Source organism: Mus caroli, unplaced genomic scaffold (genome assembly GCF_978045245.1).
Source record: "Mus caroli unplaced genomic scaffold, Mus_caroli_1 scaffold_15, whole genome shotgun sequence".
Classification (NCBI taxonomy): domain Eukaryota; kingdom Metazoa; phylum Chordata; class Mammalia; order Rodentia; family Muridae; genus Mus; species Mus caroli.
Window position 1 is genome coordinate 24,570,279 of NW_028227270.1, and position 23,169 is coordinate 24,593,447.

At 40.7% G+C, this 23,169-nt stretch overlaps 1 protein-coding gene across 5 annotated transcripts in view; it reads right to left on the reverse strand.

The window, feature by feature from the left end:
• Ankrd31 (ankyrin repeat domain 31) overlaps positions 1-23,169 on the reverse strand; it is a 154,392-nt gene that overhangs the window by 113,557 nt on the left and 17,666 nt on the right. For all 5 annotated transcript variants that reach the window (XM_021180851.2, XM_021180850.2, XM_021180849.2 and 2 more), the window contains exons 4-5: positions 14,938-14,978; positions 8,882-8,958 (exon numbers count right to left, since the gene is read on the reverse strand). In XM_021180851.2, the coding sequence (XP_021036510.1) occupies positions 8,882-8,958; positions 14,938-14,978 (118 nt within the window). The remainder of the gene's footprint in view (positions 1-8,881; positions 8,959-14,937; positions 14,979-23,169) is intronic.

The following is a 23,169-nucleotide window of genomic DNA, read 5'->3' on the forward strand; positions in this document are numbered from 1 at the left end:
AAGTCTCTGCTCCTACATGGTGACTCAGAACTATCTCTAACTCCAGTCCTAGGGCATCTGATTCTAACTCCTGGCTTCTATGAACACTGCATGCATGTGGTGAACATGCAGACAAACATGAAAGCAGAAACCCATACACATAAAAGTGTCAATACTAATGAATGAAACATATCTTTAATTATTTATGAAGGGAGGGTATATTTTTCTTTGCTTAATTAAATGGTCAGATTCTTGAGAGAATTAAAAAATGAAAAATTCTTTACAATTCCTTTGCATAATATAGAAAACTTTGTAAGTAAAAAGTAATAAAGAATAAAAGATAGAAAATTAAAAGGAAGCCTTTCCCCATATTGTCTTTAACAATTTCATCACAAAAAAATTGACATTTTATAATACCAGCTGCCATTTTAAAAGCTTGATAAATTAATAAAAGTATCTTATAGTAATATTATCATCTCATTGAAAAATAAATATTTCAAAGAAACACTATGGTTAGAGAGGCTGGGGCGAAGGTTCTTTCAGTAAAATACTTGTTGCATAAACATGAGGACCCAAGTTCAATCCCCAGCATCCACATAAAAGCTGGCTACAGAGAGGAGGATTCTGGGACCTGCTTGCAAGATAATCTAGACAAACTCACAAGCAGTGAATGATCCAGTCTCAAAACATGTGGTGAACAGTTACTGAGAAAGATACCTGATCTCTACCTCTCATACCTTGCATATGTATATATATGTATACACACACACACACACACACACATATAAGACCTTGACTTTTCTGCCACTAAGGAGATTACCTAGGATGGAGCCTTCCTCCCTAGATCACTCTATTGTTCAGTAACTGCCTCTGTTCCCCTTCAAGATACTGCTACCTGCTGAGAGGATTCCGGAGACTACACCCTATCTTGCACATCATCACCTGCAGCTGGGCTCCAAGAATGAATTGGCAGGAATGGGCGCCCCCCCCCCCCCCTTATAAGCGCATTTGCCATTAAATATTTGAGCTTTGATCAGGAATCTTGACTTAGCTCCATTTTTCTCTCGACTGCCTAGTTCCCCTCTCTTTCAGCCCCGGCCTGCCACTCAGGTGTACCCTGTCCATGTGAGCCTCGGGCCGGCTCACAACAGGAGAGAATGAGATTTGAGATGATAGACATAGAAGACTCCAAAATTACATTGTGTTTGGCTATGAGTACAATAAAACTACTTGGAGCACAAATGAAAATGTATATGATTATGCAGATTAGGATCAGAAGGAGGAGCCAGGTTACTTGACTGAGGTGATGTCAACACCAATCACAACAAACCCATGTAAACCCACAATTTCGCAGAACTATATACCTTTGACCCAGACAATGATAGGAGAACACCATGGAAACATTTTCTCTCTTGGAATACAATGCCACCACTATATGGATTCAAATACCCAAATTCACTTTTTGGACTATACCAACAACAGAATAGGCCAAACTTGACTGTATTGTTGTACAGCTGAATCGCCCAACCTACCCTACTATGGTAGAATGGATATATGGAATAGCTAGCTACCTGATTAGGAAGGCAGAAAATTGTTGGGATAATCCACCCCCACTCATTGTAAGGTATGTTCCTGTATTCTCAATTGTTAATTGCTGGGCTTGCAGGACATGTAAATATTGGTCTGCTTCCTCACCTGCCCAAGAAGAAAGGTAAGCTGCTCTGGGGAAGGTTATGAAGTCCTTAATGCTGACTGGATGAACAAGGCTTTTTGTATAAGAGCTGGCGGCTGGAGCCAGGGAAGAAGGTCCAGCAGAAGACCAGAGCACAGTCAGCCATATTTTACACAAACACAGTCTATATACCACTACAATTTTTGATGCAAAAGGGCTCAACCCCCGTAACAGAATCTCTGAGATGGGTACTAACCAATGCAAACTGGATTAACATACTGACTAATGTCACCTCTTGCATATGGTACAACTTCGCAATGCAATCACCCAATTCACACTGGGCTTGTGAGAACAAATCTGTTATCACCACACAGTCCATCATCAGCTTCAATCACTTTACAGTGTTTAATATACCACCAACGAAACATCAAGTATAAATGAGGGAAGCGATAATGAAGTAACCCAACTGACCTACCAGTCTTTTTCATCCACCACTTTCAGACGATTTACAACTTTACAACTACATTTATTAACACATTTTAAAGAAGAATTATGAAACAAAAACCCCTAAGAAACAAAAAACAAGAATATAGTAATTATCAACAATACACTGGAACCCATTTTTAAAACCAAAAATTCTGCTTGCCAAATGAAGACCAATTGTGGAGCTGTGACACCATGCATACAATCCATGAGAATGAATCAATAGACTCCCCAATTCCTCTGGATACACACACTAGGAACATGACACACTTACTTCCTCCCAGAATATGAAATGTTGGTTCTCAGTCTGTTGAAATTCTGGCCTGGTTTTATACTAGCTACCAAACTGATTATATCAACCCAAGAGCAGACATGATACAACTGGCAACCACAGGATACCCTAGATCCTGATTCCCTTGTGCCAAGGTACCACATATTACAGACAGATCACACTGTGAAAAACTGCAGGTATAAAGCTTTCCAAACTATAACTCAGGAAATACCGATTTATTTTTTTCTACATGATTCTGTTATTTCTACATAATTCTTGGACTATCAAAGAATGAAGCATTGGAGACTTTGTGGTTTTTAAGTCCATACTCAGTATGTTACATGCAGTAACTGTGTACAAAGGATCCCAATTTGATATGATATATGTCTTCCCAATAACACGGAAATGCTGTGGAATCAAGAGGCAGACTGATACCATGCATCACTAAGAGAGGATGGGACAGGAACAACAAATTCTTCATAGCCCTACAAGGCAGCATTTGTCAATCCTCTTACTTCCCCACCAGTGGTTCCAAGTGTACCCATAATGATGCCTGACCTTATCCTACCTGCAATTACACCTGTGAGCTGGACAATCCCACTTACCTTCAACCTCCAATTGCGGCTCCCGCCTGAAGAACTCTGCTCTGAGTCTGAATTTAGGTGAATACCAGCATTCTCCTACTCTTCAGGAAATAGGTTTGCTGCAAGAAAACTTTTACAATGATGGCTGCTAGAGCAATGTTGGATGGCTCCTTTCTTGGAGCTGGCAAAACATCTTTTGTTCTTTTGGGCATCAAGGCAGAAGTAGCAGACATCAGAAATATTACCAAATAACAAACACTGGCTATTAACACCTTGTCTGTAGCCTCCCTCAGCCCTGAAGCAGGCTGATCCAGACTTTGACCTTGCTGCCACTAAGAAGGAGATAACCTAGCACGGAGCCTTCCGACCTAGATGGCTCTTTTGTTCTGTCACCTGCCACTGCTCTCTCCAAGACACTGACTGCTACCTGCTGAGAAGCCCCTGAGATATTCCGTAGGAACATCCTATCCTGCATGTCACCTACAGGCTGGCTCCAGACATCAAGAATGGACTGGTAGGGGATGGGCCTTCCCCCTTATAAGCACACTCCCTTGGTAAACTGGCGAACCCTGAACAGACTAGCATGTCTTGGTTCCATTATTTCTTGACCCGCCTAGGTTCCCTCTTCTCTTTCAGCTCCAGGATGCCTCCCAGGCTCGAATCCAGACATGAGAGCTGCAGGCCGGCCCCAACACTTGTCTGATGGACTAGATACTATTTACAAACTGATTATAGGCCTTCAAATACACAGTTGAAAAAATTGAAGAGACTAAGTGTAGCCAATTAACTCTTGCAAAATTATCTGCTACAACTGATTCAGAAGAAGAGGCAACGAGAAAAATATATCCAACTAAGAATCACTATTCAAAGAGGAGAGACAGAGAAACAATGATCTGTAAGACTCTACTGAACCCAAGGAAAACTCTTGGTATAAGTATGCATTTTGCAAAATACATTTACTGTTAACCTATATAGACAATACAGTCCCAGCTTATCATAAAGATGTGTTGCCTAGGAGACTGGGATGTATTTGCTATGCCTACTGATTGTTTCCTACGAACTAGTTGGACTAATGCAGAGGATGTCTACTACCTAGCACCTCACTTGGGCCCAACACCTTTGTGGACACCCACCTTCTGTCCAGTGTTCCCCTCAGTCTTTGCAAACCAACTCACAGACCTTGTTGTATGCTCCAAAGGCCTTCAACCTCACAGTTGACATCTATATCATCCCCATGAACACCTTGGACTCCACTTTTTATTCTGCAAAACCTAGTTATTTGACTATATACAATGCTATTAGTGTAAACAGCTTATTTTTCAGGAGAGGTAAACATGCCCAAGATCTCTAGCCTAACCTTTGAAGAGAGACATGTTTTTGATCCAGGTATACTATATAACAACGAACAGGAATATGGCTTGCTACAAAATGTTAGCACAACCATTAAGGACATCTCCATTGTCCTCTCCTTTAACATGCTATGATTTCAGTCAATGGGTTATGAGATTACTAGGGATATTAAGACCTGATGGACAGATAGACAGAGTCCAACATTTATCAGCTGTACTCAAAGCAAACACTATTGCCTATACCAATAAAGTTAGCAACCTTAAAAAATATTCTTTATTTGATGTGATTGGTAGGATTTTAGATTTTATTATACTTGCTTCCACATTTGGAACTTATTCCTCTGGATAAAGGAGACCTGGCTTTTTGTATACATTAACTGGCCCTTTTGGCATGTAAATTCCTAATGATTATTTGGGGCTTGTCTAGTAAACTTTATTTTAGAAAGAACTATGACAATGAGCTCCAGAGTCGACTAATGGCACCAGAAGGAAAACCTATATGTGTTTCCAGCACACAACTATGCAAATTGTGACTGGAAAAACTTCACATGATTCATTTCCATAGTAACAGACACCTCAAGGCAGAAATACTGTATTCCAAATGCTTGGTTCTACTCCACCAAGCAGTTGCCAATTTTGCCAAAAGAGAGGGTCTTTATACATTGGTCTGAGACATAAGATAGGCACCCCCAGAGACTCACCAGACTTCCTGATGCTTTATAAATTCATCATTTGCTTTTTTGTGATATTAAAATAAAAAAACTGAGAAACAACATTAGAAACTCTGGTGGTTTGAATAGTTTTTGCCTCCATAGATTCATGGGTTTAAATGTTTGGTCATAAGGAATGGCACTATTAGGAGATGTGGCCTTATTAGAGGAGGTGTGTCACTATGTAGGAGGGCTTTGAGGTTGTCTTAGTTAGGATTTTACTGCTGTGAAAAGACACCATGACCAAGGCAAGTCTTATAAAAAACAACATTTAATTGGGGCTGGCTTACAGGTTCAGAGGTTCAGTCCATTATCATCAAGGTGGGAGCATGGCAGTATCCAGGCAGGCATGGCGCAGGAGGAGCTGAGAGTTCTATGTCTTCATCCAAAGGCTGCTAGTGGAAGACTGACTTCCAGGCAACTAGAGTGAGGATCTTATACCCACACCCACAGTGACACACCCATTCCAACCAGGTCACACCTATTCCAACAAGGCCACACCTTCAAATGGTGCCACTCCCTTGTCCAAGGATATACAAACCATCACAGAGGTCTTCTAAGCTCAGGTTGTGCCCAGTGTGGAATCCAGCCTTCATTTGCTGCCTGCAGCTCAAGATATAGAACTCTCAGCTTTTCTATCACCAAGTGTGTCTGCACCCTTTCCATGCTTCTTGCCATGATGATAATGGCACCTCTGAAACTGTAAGTCAGACCTAATTAAATGTTTTCCTTTATAAGGGTTGCCTTCGTCGTGGTGTTTCTTCACAGTTGCTCTTTTCATTAATAAAAGAAGAAATATCTGGCCCCAATCATGACTCACATGCTCCTACTGATCAAGTTAGGATGATGCTCCAGAATGACTGGCTTAGCTCAGGGCTCTACAGCTCCAAATCTGCTATGCCCCCTTTTAGTCTGCAACATTTTTTTTTTAAAGCAATTGCATCGCCTCTTATTTCTGAATGTGTTTTTCAACTTGGTGCATACCAAACATAAAGAAAATATGAATTTGGGAAAATATGTATATACCATCGGGATCACAGGAATATCCTGTGATCTATATTTCTTTGATCATTTTTGCTTAATAATTGTATGTTTTAGTGCCTGAGATTTATTTTCCTGCATTTGTTTATCAATGTTTGGATATTTAATGTATGATTTCTCCTTTACCTATTATAACCCAAATTTGCAAACTAATTCTTACATGTGGTCCTCATTGGTACTATGTATGCCTCTGGGACCAGAGGATGGAATGTAATGAGCATAATAAAAATGCCTTTTAGGCATGTAAAATAGTTGTACACCCAAGGCTGCACCCAATAATTAGAACCTAGTGACATAATTTACTCAAAACAAGCAGGCACAGTGCTAGAACCCCATGATACTCTCTGGACCAAGAGGAATGCTCTGCTCTGCATAGCTGGAAAGACGCCACTTTGATCTGCAGCCAGATCAGAACAGAGTGATTTTTCTGTTTTTTACTTACAACAGTTTAAGCTTCAAGAGGATTTTTTTTTGTAACTTTACATTTTGTCCCAGAATATTATCTATTAAGTTGCACTTGGTCAATGTTAGAAAAAATTCTCATTATTATGTATTGACTTAAGAATATTAGTGTAAAGTCACCCCTTCTATAGCATGTGATAATGATAAAGCGGGGTTGTTTAAAACTTTTCTTCTAATAATAGAAGAGTCTAGACTGTGGCAAAGTCTCCTTAATTGGCTTTCAGTTACCTGTTACCTTGAGACACTAAGTTCCATTTCTTACATGATTTTAGGTGTCCCACTGGTGCTATGTAAGTGGCCTTTCCCTTTCTTGGCATAATTCTTACCTTCTCCAAGGGTAACTGACTTACTCATTTCTCTTCTTTTTCTACTTACAGTGACAAAAATATATTACATTCTATGAATATACTTATTAGATAAGGAAAGTGGGTTGGAGTGCACTGCCTGGTCAGTGTATGTGAGGATCAACCCCTAAGTACTGGAAGATGAAAAAGAAAACAGCACATGCATTAACAGATCCTTGCTTTCAAGTCACAGAAACTTTACAGTGTCTTATTATAATCACACTCTTGTATTCAGACAACCATTTGTACATTTAATGTTTTTAAATATTATTATGAGCTCTAGAAAATATGCTTCCATGCACTAAAATTTACTGTTTCCCCCTGTATTTAAGCTGTCATAGCATAGCTAGTAGAAGCAGTGAAGATTAAGCTTTTATTCTTTCAGTACTGTCCACAGACATCTTTTCAGCAATGACGTCCTTCAGATACGAATTGTTATCTTCATGCTTTAAGACAGGTAAGTGATCGTGTACTTAAAATTCATACAGCATTCAATAAATGTTTATTAGAAACATGAAAAATAACATAGATTTAAAACTGAGTACTAGAAGTACATGTTTGGGTAGGTGATAGCAAAAATAGTAATATAGTAGTATAAAGTAGAAGTTTATAAATGTTAACAGGTTTTTTTTATCATGTACTTGTATCCATTTCTTATAATAGAAGATATCACTTGTTGGGACTTTGAATTGTGCTTACACGGGAATTCACATGTTTACTGCAGGTCCCTGACAAGTTGGTTTCTTGATGGCTGCACAGAGTGAAAGAGGTGGGACTTTTAGGATTCCTGGGCAAGACATGCAGGGGAGGAGAAGGGATCCTCCCATGAGAGGAGAGTAGGACAACCATGCTGTGAGAAGCAGGAGGATGAGACAGCAGAAAGAGAAGCGCAAAGGGAAAGTGGCCCCATGCTGGGCTGGAGGGCTGTCCAGAAGGAAACAGGGCAGCAAAGGGAAAACAGAGACTTACAAAGTGTTAACTGAGGAATATTGGAGGGGAGTTTGTGATAGCCAAGGGGAGGATTGGACGTGCCCAACCATTAAGCTAGTTAGGCTTATTAAAATATAAAGCTCTTGGGCACTGGAGAGATGGCTCAGCCGTTAAGAGCGCTGACTGCTCTTCTGAAGGTCGTGAGTTCAAATCCCAGCAACCACACGATGGCTCACAACCATACAGAATGACATCTGATGCCCTCTTCTGGGGTGTCTGAAGACAGCTACAGTGTACTTACATAATAAATAAATAAATCTTTAAAATATAAAGCTCTTGGGCAGGTGCAGTACACCTGCTGGGAGCACAGAGAGCTTAACAATCCACTCCTACAATCACTGGCCACAATGCATATTTACTCCACTGTGAAACAGTAGGCAAAATATCCCTAGCAAGATACCTCAATATCAAAGGGGAAAAATGGTTAAATAGGTCTATGTGAGACAGAGATAAAATTTTAATAAGGTCATGAAGAGGCAAAGCAATTATTATTTTCAAATATAATTCCTCAAAATAAAAAATGAAGAGGACACATTTATAACAATAGATATAGGCTGCAGCTGCTCTATTTCTCTAATGAGCAGTCTACCTATAATTAAGGGTCAGCAACAACTTGATTTGAAACTTCAACACAAGCCTAGTTATAAATAAATCCATATTTAATGAGGTCTTCTACTCTTTTTTTCTTTCTTATTCATTCACTCATTCATTTTTTTACTTATTCACTTTACATCCTGCTTACTGCCCCCTCCTGGTCACTCCCTCTCAAAATCTTTCCCTCCCTCCCCTTCTCAGAAAACATGGGCCTCAGCTTGGGTAATCTGCCCCCAACTTGGCCCATCAAGTCTCTGCAAGGCTAGGCACACATATCCCACACAGAGTCAATAACTTTGGGGGTAGCCCCCATCTTTCTGCTCCAGTTCTTTGGGGAGCCACATGAAAGACATCTTCTACTCTTAAAAGTTCTCTTATGTATTGATGTTCACGAAAGCTTACCTCCAGTGTTTTGGTGACTCCATGAAACTTCAGGGTGAGGAAATGACACTGTGAATGCTGGGAATTCTTTAGTAGTTCTAAAAAATAAATTAACTAATTAACAACACCAGACTTTTAAATGCAAAGAAAACAATTTTGGTTACATCATTCTAATTACTGTCTAACAAGTAAGGGTGGCAAGCTTAGAGAAAATGGTTCTATCTTCAAATGATGTTGGCATTAGAGTTTTGATATAAGTGGATGCCATGCAAGGAATTTCTCAGCTTTTTTTTCCTATTTTTGTATTTCATATCAAATATAAAGGGGGAGTAAAACTATTGAAAAAAAGAGAATTAAAACTAAATAAAGGTCATGTCTAATATGCAATTTTGACCCTCTACTTTGAGGTAATTAAAAACTGAATGAAAAAAAAATCAGCCAGCTATCTTATTTCTTCATAGTAACTTATTGCATAATTACAAAGGGTGTTTTTCCTGTTTAAAATAAAAGATCTACTTGCCTCAGGTGTTTTAACAATAGTTTTTAATGTACTAGGCATTGTTATTTAAATCCTATGCAAGAATAAAAAATAGAGCATTTTCTTCTGTCCAAAGGTGGTCAATAGCTGTTAGGTTGAAAATGTTGATTAAGCCCTTCAAACAGAATGATCATTTCTGGAAAGCTAACTGGAAAGAATGCCATACTTGAGAAGAATAAAATAACTGTGAACAAGATAAACCCACAGGTTTTGAACTGTATTGAGAGTATTAAGACACAGTCTGAATAAACAAAGGTCTCTTTTAAATATTAAAAATAGTTAAGATAAACAAGATCACAAACAAGATAAACATCTAATTTAGATGAGTAACTCAACAAATTATAAGCTATACAATAAAATATTATATCTTCAAAGCACTTTAATTGCATAAAATAATTTTGTGTACACTGTTTAAAACAAACCAAATAAACAGATACCATTTTATTTGTAAAACTTTAAAAAGTTATGCTAAAAAAAATCAATGATATAAGATAGTAACTATGATACATTGTTTATTTAAAATTTAAAAACATACCCATAAAACATCTATAAAAATTTAAAATATGCATATATGTGGATACAGTTTTATATACATATATGCCTGGGTAGGCAGGCTTTGATGTCTGATGCTCAGGCTCCAACTAATGCAGAAGAGACCCTTCTGGCTGCTTGTGGAAGACAGTCTTCTCCTGGTTGCCTTATATTCAAGATGAGGAACTCAATCTCTTTCAGCACTATGTTTGTCTGCATGCTACCATGCTTCCTGCCATGATGATAATGGACTAAACTTTTGAAATTGTAAGCCAGCCCCAATCAAATGTTGTCTTTTATATGAGTTTCCTTGGTCATGGTGTCCCTTCACAGCAATGGAAAGTCTAAAAGTGTAAGTCCCAGGAATCTACGAGGATGACCCTAGCTAAGACTCCTAGCAATATGGAATATTGAACCTGAACTGCCCATCTCCTGTAAACAGGCAAGACTTCTAATAGAGGAACTGAGACACCAACCCAGTTGTAAAATCTTCCACTTATAATATGTGCTGCTTGTAAGATGCACAGGGGTAAAGATGGAGCAGAAATTGAGGAAAGGCTAACCAATGACTGGTCCAGCTTGAGACCCATGCCATGAGAAGGAACCCACCCATGACTTGTTAATGATATTCTGCTATATCTCCAGATAGGAGCCTAGCACAAATGTCATCAGGGAGGCTTCATCCAGCAACTGATGGGAATAGATACAAAGACCCCACAGTCAAATATAAGGCAGAGCTTGGGAAATCCTGCAGAACAGGGAGAAGAAAGATTATAGGAGCCAACAGGGTCAAGGACACCAGAAGAAAACCTACAGAATCAACTAGCCTGGGCCCAGAGGGGCTCATTGAGACTGATCTGACAACTAGAAAGCATGCATGGGACTGACTTAGGCCCTCTGCACATAGGTAACAGTTGTATAGTTTGGTCTTCATGTGGGACTCCTAACAGGAGGAGCAAGGGCTGTCACTGACTCTTGCCTTTGGTACTCTTTCCCCATACTGGGCTTCATCTAGCCTCAACAGGAGAAGATGAGCCTAGTCCTACTGTAGTTTGACATGTCAACGCTGGTTGATAACCATGGGAGGCCTCCCCTTTCCTGAAGAGAAAGGGAAAAGGAGTGGATGTGGGGGTAGGAATAGGGAGAGAAGGACTGGGAGGAAAAGAGGGAGGGGAAACTGCAATCGGGATATAAAGTTAACTAATTAACTAAGTAAAAAGATAGGGGAACAATATAAACCACTTTTCTTTACCAGTACTTCCATCAAAAAAGCTAAAGCCATCAAGATCAAGGGAAAGGTATACACTGAGTTCCATAGAGACAGTGCTGGGCGAGTGAGAGCTAGAGAGGCACTGGGCAACTGTGTGCCTCACAGAGGAAAATCACCAAAACATAAATAAAGGAGAGCCTAAGAAGTTGAGAGAAAAAACCCCTCATATGCATCATTTGTTCAAAGCTGCCAGGAGGTGCACAGGAAGAAGTACCCGGATGCTTCCGTCAACTTCCTGACGTTCTGTACAAAGTGCTCAGAGAGGCAGAACACCATGTCTGCTAAAGAAAAGGGGAAATTTGAAGACATGGCAAAGGCTAACAAGGCTCGTTATGAAAGAGAATGAAAGCCTTTATCTCCACCAAAGAAGAGACCAAAAAGACGTTCAAGAATCCAATGCACTTAAAAGGCCTCCTTCGGCGTTCTTGTTCTGTTCTAAGTACCACCCAAAAATCAAAGACAAACATCCTGACTGGTCCATTGATGATGTTGCAAAACAACAACAACAACAACCACCATCCAAAAAAACCAAAAACCAAAACCAAAAACAAAAACAAAACTAGAAGAGAAGTGGAACAGTGCTGCTGCAGGTGAAAAGCAGCCCTATGAAAAGAAGGCTTGGATGAAATGTCCAACAGTAGGGAGAGGGAGCTTACAGAGCCCACCTCCAGCAGGAAGACAGGGCATCAAGTGAGGGAGGGGGTTGCCATCCCAGTCAAAACTCTGACCCATTATTTGTTCCTGTCTGAAAGAACTGCAGGGATGGAAATGGAGAAAAGTCTGAGAAAAAGAAGGTTCAGCCATAGGCCCAAAGTGGGATCCAGCTCAAGGGGAGGTCCCAAGGCCTGACACTATCACTGAGGCTATGGAGTGCTCACAAAAAGGTACCTAGCATGACTGCACTCCAAAAGACCCAACAAGGATCTGAAAGAGTCAGATGCAGATATTTGCACCAAACCAATGGACAGAAGCAGCTGAGCCCTGTGGCTGAATTAGGGAAAAGCTGGAAGAAGCTGAAGAGGAGGGCGACCTTGTAGGAGGACCAGCAGTCTCAATTAATCTGGACCCCTGAGGTCTCTCAAGCACTGGACCACCAAAGAGGCTGCATACACCAGTTGATATGAGGCTCCCAACACACATACAGCAGAGGACTGCCGGGTCTGTGTTCAATCAGAGATGATGCACCTAACCCTCAAGAGACTGGAGGCTCCAGGGAGTTTAGAGATCAGGTGGGGTTGGGGGTAGGGAGTGGAGACATCCTTGTGGAGATGGGGGGGTAGGTGGGGAGGTATGGGATGTGGAACAGTCAGTGGGTGGATGGGAGAGGGAATAAAATCTGGAGTGTAAATAAATAAATAAATAATAAAATAAAAGTTTATAGAAGAGGCAAAGGGGCAACCGAAGTAAAACTGCACAGTGAAAGGGAATAAGAAGAAAAGGAAAGAAGGCTACCAAGCTGAAGAAAAAATATAAAAAGGATATTGCTGCTTATAGAGCTAAAGGAAAACCTAATGCAGAGAAAAAGGGGGGTCACAAGGTGGAAAAGAGCAAGAAAAAAAGGGAAAAGGAAGAGAAGGATGATAAAGAGGACGAGGAAGAATAAGAAGATGAATATGTTGATAATGAATAAGTTGTTTCTAGAGCAGTTTTGTTCATAAAGTATTTAATCCCCCTGTACAAAACTCACTCTTTTTAAGGAAAAAAACTGAAATATAAAGCTCTGTGAGATTTCTTTTTAAACAGTACAGTGTCACTTCTTATACAGCTAACATACTATGAATGTGTCCTGGTGGTATTTTCTATAGCTCCTGACCTGCCTGGTGCAGTGTGGGAGCTGTAAGTTGACATGAGCATTCGTTTTGCTGCATTGCAGAGTTAATTAAATGTGGGGATGGTAGTTGTTTGGTGTTTGCCTGTTGATTTTCATCTTCAGTCTTCTCTGATACAGTTAATACAAAGATAATTGTTCTGTTGACTAAATAGCACTCTTTAATTGAAAAATAACTATAAAACTGTAGCTGTTTTGTTGCCATTCTAAATGTTTCTAAGTCAATATAGTTTTTTATTATAAAAAAGATCATGGGAAATGAGGGCAGTTTTCTGAAGCTTCTGGCTGCAGTGGGTAGTGGTTAATTCAGGGACACATCATTGAATTGTTAAAAATTGTTAAAAATGCGGGCAATAAGCAACTGCGAGAGCACAGCCATAGATGGGACATCTCTATCAACACCCCACCAAGGCTCAGGGATATCAAACAGTGACATGCTGTCCTCTAGATATGAAATGACTGTTGCACACATGAACCCACAGCATAGCTGGGTACCCTCATAAGACTTGCACAAGATGAAGACAATTTAAAATTCTAGCATGGAGGGAGGAGGGGCTACTGAGGTCGTAGCTCTATTTGGGGAGCTATAGGCAGTTGAAGGCTGCTGGGAGACAGTCACTTTTGTTTAGGAGTATGGCCACTGGAAGGTTGTACATGTCCCAGTTGTGACCTGAAACACATGAGCACAAGGGCAGCACTAATTGAACTTGATGGGTTAAAAGTTTTTAAATTATAAACAGAGGACATGAAGTTGGGAGGGAGATGTAGGACTGAGGGTGGGTATGATCAAGACACACTGTATACATACATAAATTTTTCATGGAATAAATATAAAACCTTGAGTTTTTTCATTGGTAACAATAATTATTAGTTGTTTTTCTTAAAATGGCCAGTTTACTTTATTCATTTAAAAAATACTTTTAATTATATGTATGCATTCATGTGCAAGTATGTACACATGAATGCTGATCCTACAAAGGCCAGAGACATCAGATCCCTTGGCCCATCTTCAGGGGAAGTCATGGACACCCAACACAGGTGCTGGGAACTAAATGCAGTTTCTCTGCCACAGTAGCATGCACTCTTAACCACTGAGACATAGAACTAACTGTGAATAACTAGTTTGTCAGTTTTTCTTTTGAGTTTTTTAAAGTGAGTTTTATGATGTTTACGACTAAAGCAACTACACTTGTACTTCACATTGCACAGAAGTGTTTAAGCCTACCGCAAGTTTCACCACACAGAACACTGAAAAGGTATACACATAAAAGTAGACATCTCATGAAAACCAGCAACTTTTCTATTTCATTAAACACATTCTTAAGTAAATTTAGCATCACGTCTTTTTTACAGTTAGCACACAGCACTAAAATCCCAAGATGACTACCAGTATTGTTTGGCACTGCTACTTTGGCTCCTGCTAAGACCCTTCAGCATGTTATTTACCACTGCTTAGAACTGTTGGTGCAAATGTAAAGCCCATGGAAAGGGGCAAATAATGCTAGTATTATTAAGAAAATAGCTTTCCCAGGCCAGCTAAAAGAACCTGAGGAACTGCCAGTGAGCCCACAAGCCATATTTTGAGAACCACTGTTTTGTTTTGTTTTAAAGAATTGAGAGAATATAAAGTTTTATTACTGCAACAACTTTACAAACTCTTCTTTTATGCTATGCTATAAACTCACTTTTAAAATAAGATTAGCAGACACAGAATCAACTTAGTTTAATATAATTCAAGTTATAATAAGAAATTAAATTTATCTTGAATACTTATAAAACCCCCTATTTACCCCACTAACATTCCAGAACATATAATTTTAAAAGTCTCATAAAGACAAAGATTCAGCTGTAAGAACAGTAACAAACTAGATACCCTATAATTAGTAAAGGCACAAGTCATTATACTTAACTGCAATAGAACTCGATTTCGTGCTGTTTTATCCCGAGGGTCCTAAGGGCAAGAAGAATAGGGTTACTTTGCTTGCTTGTTTGTTTGTTTGTTTTTTCAAACTAAGAAATCATTATCTAAAGAACAAAGCAAAAACATAATACTTCAGAGATTTCTTACAGTAGTGTTTCTTAGCCTTTTAATTTTTTATTTTTCAAGATTATAAAGTTATATCATACCCCCTTGTTTTTCCTCCCCCTTTTTAAAGTACAGTTTCATTAGTAGTTTATTACATAAAATTGTATGTATAGGGTCCAAAGGACTGTCTTAGACAATTAAAAAGCACATGTAATTAAATTTTAACAATAAGAACTTAGTACAGTCCTTAAAATCAAAGACTAGTTAAAACTGAATGTAGTTCTATCAAGAACTAGATATTAACTCTGTGTGCATAGTGTCACCTAAGGTTCTATGAAAATATAAAATATTTCAACGAATGTGACTATATCTGGGACAAACATCATTGGCTTCAAAACTTGACACTAAAGGAATTTCCTATCAACACATGTTCAGAGGCTTCGTCCAGTAAACACTATTATAATTCCATGCAGAGATGTTGAATCTTCAGGTGTATATGGTATAATTTGCTGTTGAGACAGTGGTACAAAGCATCTCTGATGCACAGTTGGGACACATTCTGACATCGGGATCTTTTAAACAGAGTTTCATCTACGTCACAGAGACCTTTCCTCCCCTGAAACCTTCACTTAACATCCCTTTGCTCTTTTAAATGTATCGTCTCTTCTCTTTTTCATTAATTGTTATGTACATGCAAGTGTGAACATGCATGCATGTGTGTGAATGTGTGTGTGTCTCTGTGTGTGTGTGTTGTGTTCCTAAGGACATAAATATAACCTGCTCAGTCTGTATAATGCCACCATTTGGTATTGAATAACCAACCAGTGTGCTCATTTCTAGGGAAGACTCTCTCCCCCACTCTCATCATTCCTCATTTGCCTGGCATTATTTGAATAGGGCTGGAGCCTTGTAAGCTTTTTTTTTTTTTAGTGTAAAATATAGATAAAATGTGCCATCTTAACCATTTTAAAGTGCATAGTTCTAGGGCACTGAGTAACTTACATCTTGTACAATAGTTATCACCAGGAATTTCCAGACCTTTCTCCTCTGAAACTCTGCACCCTTTAGACACAAATTCCTCATTTCCATTTACCCTCACCCATGGCAACCTACTTTCTGTCTCTATGAATTTGGCTTCTCTAGGAATGTCATGGAATAGGAACCACATGGTGTTTGTTATTTGTGACTAGCTTCTTTCACATAGAAAAAGGTTGACTCTTGTGTAGTATCTATCAGAATTCCTTTCTTACTTAAGACTGAACAGCTTCCACTGACTACATATCACATTTTACTTATCGACGCATCATTCTATTACTGAGCTGTGGCCTCTGCCTTCATTTTCATTCTTTCATTTTAAGACAGCTTCCCAATGTGGCTTTGAAGTCACTATAGCCCCAGCAGTCCTTGCACTTGCAATCTTCTAGTCTGAGCGTCCTGGGTATGAGTGGTTATAGGATTATGCCACCAGGCCTGGACAGTTTCTCATTTTCTAATGGCGTTAGTTTTGTTGCATTGCAAGAATTCATATTCTGGATACTGACCTCATACCACAAGATTTGCAAATATTTTTTCCTACTTCACGGACTACTGCCTTACTTTGTTAAAGTATCCTTTCATGTTCAACGTTTTTAATTTTCATTACATCTAACTTATCAATCTTTTTACTGAAAATCACTGTTAAATCCAATGTCATGATACCTTCCTTCCATTATTTTTTCTTCCAACTGTTACTCAGATTTTCCTTAACTTACTTCTATAAAATAAGTGGTTATCTGTGTGACTTTTCTCACCACTAAGATCAAATTCCTGACAGAAGTAATTTAAAGAAAGAAAGATTTACTTTGGTTCACAGTTTAGAAGATGTGGTGAGCTATGGCAGAAAAAGTCACAGTGGCTGGGGGCTGAGATGGCAGGAACTTGTGGCCCAGGTTGTTTACACTGAGACCTGGAAGAAGAGTGCCTGAAAGGAACCTTCTACCTCAGTGACTCACTTTTTAGTCTTCCCTTCCTAAAGAATTCCACAATTTCCTGAAATACTACCATCAGTTGGGGACCAAATATCCAAATGAGTGAGACTATAAGAGATATCCAAATGACAACATAAGGCAAAGAGAAAGGGAAATGAATTTTACTTCATGTGTCCCCCCTCTTCTCTGATCCATGGTGAGTCTGGGGAGTGATTCTTGTCAGATTCCGCGTCCTGATTATTCTCCTTGAGACGAAAAATTAGAGTTTTTCTGTACATTAAAAGATTGGTTCATTTTGCCAAATTCTCATACCATACCAGAAAAACTGAGGCTACTGTGTCCTAGTCAAAAAAGTTAAAATTCACTGATCTAATTTTTCAGTTTAAGATTTCACAGTATATTTGCTTTGACTGCCTTAAAAAGAACCTTGCCTTAAACATATTAACATCAAAAAAGTTATTTAGAAAAAATTCTTCTGCAGGGGTCCCCTGCCTATTTCTATGATCTACAGATATGGCTTTCTGAAAATAAAGCCACTACCCTTAATGTACAAACACTTCAGCAATCACACTAATACAATTTTATTTTTTCAAAAAACACATATTCACACATAAATCATGGTATATGAGAACTTCTCTATCTTTTCCAATTAATGTTCAATATATATATATGAGTAGTTTTGAATGTTAGGCCTCCACACAGTCTTGACAAAGAGTTTTCCTAATGGGCCTCACAGAGCCTAGATCAAGGCTCCTGTAACAATATTTCTGCATCCCCACAGAACAATTCATTCAAATGCTTATCTTGCCCAGTTCCCTTATCTTCATAAAAGGCCAGTAAGTTTTCCTATGGACAGCAACTATTCATGATCATTCCTACATGAAGTAAATATAAAGACAGCTAGTTGTTTCCTTTTATTCCCTCCACAAGTATTAATTACAATCAAGAGTTAAATCCGCAAAATACAATGGTGGATGGTATTATTCATTTGTCAGTTAACAAGCTAGAAGAGTACATTTCTATCAGTTTTTTCACAACATACTTCAATTGCTATCTGTCTCTTTCATATAGATGACTACACTCCTCATATTTTGACCATGCACTCGTGCATAGAGATGTCTTGTTTTATTTGTTGAAAGTAAAATGTAAGTAGTTCAGTTCATTGAATTAATTTGGAGGATCTAAAAAGAACCAAATCTGTTTTTGTATTATACTATGATAAGTCACTCTTTTCAGGTACATGATATATTACTGATGATTGCAAAGAAGCCAAGATAAACAAACAAACACAAAAATTCAAATAAACACCTTGGTTCTCCATGACAAATCAGACAGCTCACACAAAATGCCTTCACATGCACTAGAGTAGGTTACTTACAACAGAAATTCAGTGTTTTACTTAATAAATTATTGATATTTCCTTAACATATAATTCTCTCAGACTGAGGAACCTAAGGTTGGTTTATCTACATATGAGTCATATCAAACACAGACATGTTTCATGAATAAAAAGCATTTCTAAATATGCATATGACTGCCCATTAAAGGCGGTCACTCACACACAAACACACACACACATCTGTGGGAAGCCACATGTGCCGTTGCAGGGTGGCGTTGGCTACTGCTGGCCACCACGCATACATAGGCAGTAAAGTTTTTTTTGCCAAGATGAGGTTTTGAGAATTAACCAATCAGATGAGAGACAAGTTAACCAATCAGATGAGAGACAAGTTAACCAATCAGATGTAGACATGCAAATGAGGTGGTAAGCATAACCCATGCATAACCAATCCGGGTGTGAGACACGCCTCTCCTAGGCCTATATAAGCAGCACCAGTTCTGGGCTTGGGGTCTCTTGGCCTCTGCAATCAAGCTCTCCCAAGGATCCTGTTGCAGCGCCGTTCTTGCTGGCAAGCCAGGGCACACGCAAGACACATCCATCTATACATATCTATTAAATGCTGAAATGGTTACATGACATATATTTGTTATTATTTAAAAATAGCTTAACTACAACCCTTGGCAGTGGGCAAAGAAACACCTTGGTGGTATTACTCTTAGGTCAGTGGCAGAGCAGATGGCAGTCCTTTATTCATCCTAGCTTGATGCCTGGCTTGGTAGCCAAAACTGTCTTATGCCTAGGATTTGATAAAAATCAAATCAAATCAGATCAAATCCAGGCAACATGGATGAGGAAGGCAGATAAAGGCCTGTGGATCACTATGCCACGCACAGACCTACCCTCCAGTGCACAGCACAGGTGGGACATAGATACCTGCTTGCTTCCATGTCACTCAGCATAGATAGAGGATGTCATTCAAGGGCCCACCAGCAGCAGGAGGCATCACAATGTGCAAGTATGTGACAGTTAGATGGAAGAGAAAGAGAAGAGGAGCAGTTAGAATATTATGAAGAGAGATGGAATTGGAGAGTTGAAGGTGGAGAAGAGTAGCCTGTAGTGAGTGTCAAGCCGTGCCAGCAGGGGCCATGGTGAGGTCCCAGCCCAAATTGCCCTAGGGGCCATGTCTGAGCCCATAGCTCATATTGGCACTATAGAACATGGGAATGTTCCTGATGGGGCAGCCACCATATATGTCTAGGGGTTGTGAATAACTGGCCCTGCCCCTCACTGGATGCAGCAGTCTGGAAAGCTGGTCCCATTTCTACCAGCAGCAGGACTAGGGAGACTGGGCCATGAACCTTGTCCAGGCAGCACAGTGGAGCTGTCCCTGGTGGCTGCAATATGGGTAAACTGGCCCAAAGGTGGTGAGTGTGAGAGTTGACCAAGCCATTCCTCTGCTGGAGAATGGCATGGGCATAGAGGTGATGCCCCCTACAACACCGCAGGCAGTTAAGAAAGCTGCCCACAGGGTCATGAGAACAAAAAAGCTATTCCTATCCATCACCAGCTACAGCACTTGGGAGAGCAGGTCCTGCACCTTACCTAGACAGAATAGCAGAACTGACCCTAGTAGCAGGGGCGAGAGTGTGGGAAAGTTGGCCCTACAACTCCTCTGGTGGAAGGTGGCACAGGTGTGAGGGTGATCCCCCATCTTCACCACCTGCAGCAAGCAGTCTGGTGAACTGGCTCTGGGATCACGAGAGTAGATGGCCTGGCCCTGACTCTCACCATTGCAACACTGAACATTGGGCCCTGGACCTCTAATGGGCAACACAGTAGAGCTGGCCCTGGTAGAGGGGGGTGCAGGTAAACAGGCCCTAAGGGCAAGGGCACTGAAAAGCTAACCCACTATTCCTCTGCAGTGAGTGGTGTGGGTTCTGGGATGATGCCTCCCTTAGCAATCCTCACCACTGGGGCAGTCAGAAGAACTGGCCTCAAGAGTCATGAGAGTAGAAAAGTTAGACTGCCCCTCACCAGTTCCAGCACTCAGGAGAGAGTGCCCTCACCTTGCTTGGGCAGCACAGTAGGGCTGACACTGGTCGAGAGTCCAGGAGAGCTGACCCCATCACTTCTCTGACTTGAGGTGGCATAAGTAATACTCTCACCCCCTTGCTCCTTACCCCCCGCCCTGAGGTAGTGAGAGCAAGTGGGCTGACCCTGCCTCTTCACTGGCTATAGCACTCAGGAGAGCAGGTCCTGCATCTTATCTGGGTAGCACAGTAGAATTGGCCCTGGTGGAGCAGGCACAGGCTAGCAGGTCCTGAGGGTGACATCAAGCGAGCTGGCCAAGATGCTCATCTGGCATGAGGTGGTGCGTGGATGCAGGAGTGATGCACTTCCCCTTCCCCCTCACCACTTTCAGTAGCCAAGAGAGCTAGCTCTGGGTCACAAGAGCAGAAGACCTAGTTCTGTCCCTCACTAGCTATAGCACATGGGACAGCAGGCCCTGCACCTTGCCTGGGAACACAGTTAGGCTGTTCCTGATGGCAAAGGCCTCTATGAGCCAGCCCTGAGGGTATAAGAGCAGGAAAGCTGGCCCAGCCCCTCACAGGCTGCAGCACTTGGGAGAATGGACCCTGCACTTTAACTGGACAGCACAGTGGAGCTGGCTCAGGAGGCATGGGTGCAGGTGAGCCAGCCCTGAGGACATGAGAGCAAGAGCTGAATCTGCCTCCTGCTGATGGTGGCATTGGATAGCCTAGCCAGAGTACTGCTGGAGAGCTCACCTTGGGAGAGCCAGACAAGCTCAGTCACCAACCAGGCCCAGATCCACAGCTCTCAATTGGTCCACCCCAAAATCTATATCATCTGGGAATGGTTGGAACACATGAAAGGGCCAGTCCTGCTGTTCCAAAGCTGCAGGATCTCCATGACACTGGGCAACAGCAAGTAACTGGAAGGAATCTGGATAGGATCCAGTATTGATGATGTCACAGAAGCCAGAGGTTTTGAACTGACTCCCTGAAGAGACCAAGACTCCCTGAAATGAACATTTGCAAGTGAAGATGTGCAGACAGAGGATGTACTGTGGGACAGACTGTGACACACTACAGCTTTCACGTTGGGCTGTTTTGTAAGATTTACTTGGTTGCTGATGCTGGTGTAGTTTGTGTGTGTTCTATTTGGGGAGAGGATCCAAGGGTGACAGGTGGATATGAGGGGACAGGAAGAGGATCCAAGGGTGACAGGTGGATATGAGGGGACAGGAAGAGGAGTAGGACTAGGGTGAATGAAGTGGAACTGAGAATCAATAAAAAGTTTAAAAAACAAAAACAAAACAAAAAACTGAAAGCCAACATCAACATGAAGTGACTGAATTTGAAATGTCTTGGCTCAAGTTATTTCAGGTCCCAAAACCCTATTTAACTCCCATTCCTTTTCAGAAATATTTCTATACCACCACAAGTTCTTAGCAGCAAGGTCAATTCCAGGACTGTGAGAATTAAATTAGGATGAGCTCCAGAGTCAGGAAAGGGACATCAAGAGTATTAGTGATCCTGTTGGTGGAGTCTAAGTTCATCCAGCTCCTGAGCATTGAAAAACTCACCTTGTGTCCAGCTCCCCTCTACCCCAGAGACATCTTTACCCTCAGGAGTTCTGACACCACCAAGCTCACAGGTGAATTTCCTCCCACCCCAATACATGGCCTAACTGGGATCCCCTGGGACCTAGAGGATCCTCCTGCCCTGCCTGAGACACACATTCCTTCCAGTTCACAACTGTGCCTGGGAGCAGATTATGTGCTCCAGCACCCATTCACCCATACCCAGAGTCAGCTTCACACCCACAGTCAGCTTGACTCCCAGGAGGTCTGCCACAGCCAGGCTCACAGATCAAGTGCTCCAGACGCCTTTCCACACCAAGAGACAGCCTGACCCAAGAAGGCCCAACATGACCAGGCTCATAGGAGGGACAGGGCCCAGTCAGAGACAACAAGGCCAGTTAGCCAGAGATAACCAGATGCAAGCCTAAGAACATAGGAACAGAAACCAATAACACTTGGCAATGTCAGAACACAGTTTTCTCACTACAGCAGACCCTGAATACCCTAACACACCTAAAAAGCAAGATTCTCACCTAAAATCCCATCTCATGAAGATGATAGAGGACTTTAAGGAGGAAGTAAATAACTCCCTTAAACAATACCAGAGAACACTGCATTCAGAGAATTGACACTGCAGTCAGAGAAAATACAAAGTACAAAAAATTCCTAGCCCAAAACATCCAGGAAATTCAGGACACAATGAAAAGACCAAACCTAAAAATAATACATATAGAAGAGAATGAAGATTCCCAATTCAAAGGGTCAGTAAACATCGTCAACAAAAATCATAGAAGAAAACTTCCCTAACCTAAAAAAAGAGATGCCCATAAACGTGCAAAAGCCTACAGAACGATAAATAGATTGGACCACAAAAGAAATTCCAAATGCACAGAACAAAGAAAATATTAAAAGCAGTAAGTGAAAATGTCAAGTAACATATAAAGGCAGACCTATCAGAATTACACCAGACTTCTCACAGAGACTATAAAAGCCAAAAGATCTTGGGCAAATGTCATATAGTCCCTAGGAGGACATAAATGCTACCCCAGGCTACTATACCCAACAAAACTCTCAAGTACCATAGATGGAGACATAAAGACATTCTATGACAAAACCAAATTTAAACAATAGCTTTCCACTAAACCAGCCCTACAGAGGATAACAGAAAGAAAACTCCAATACAAGGAGGAAAACTACACCCAA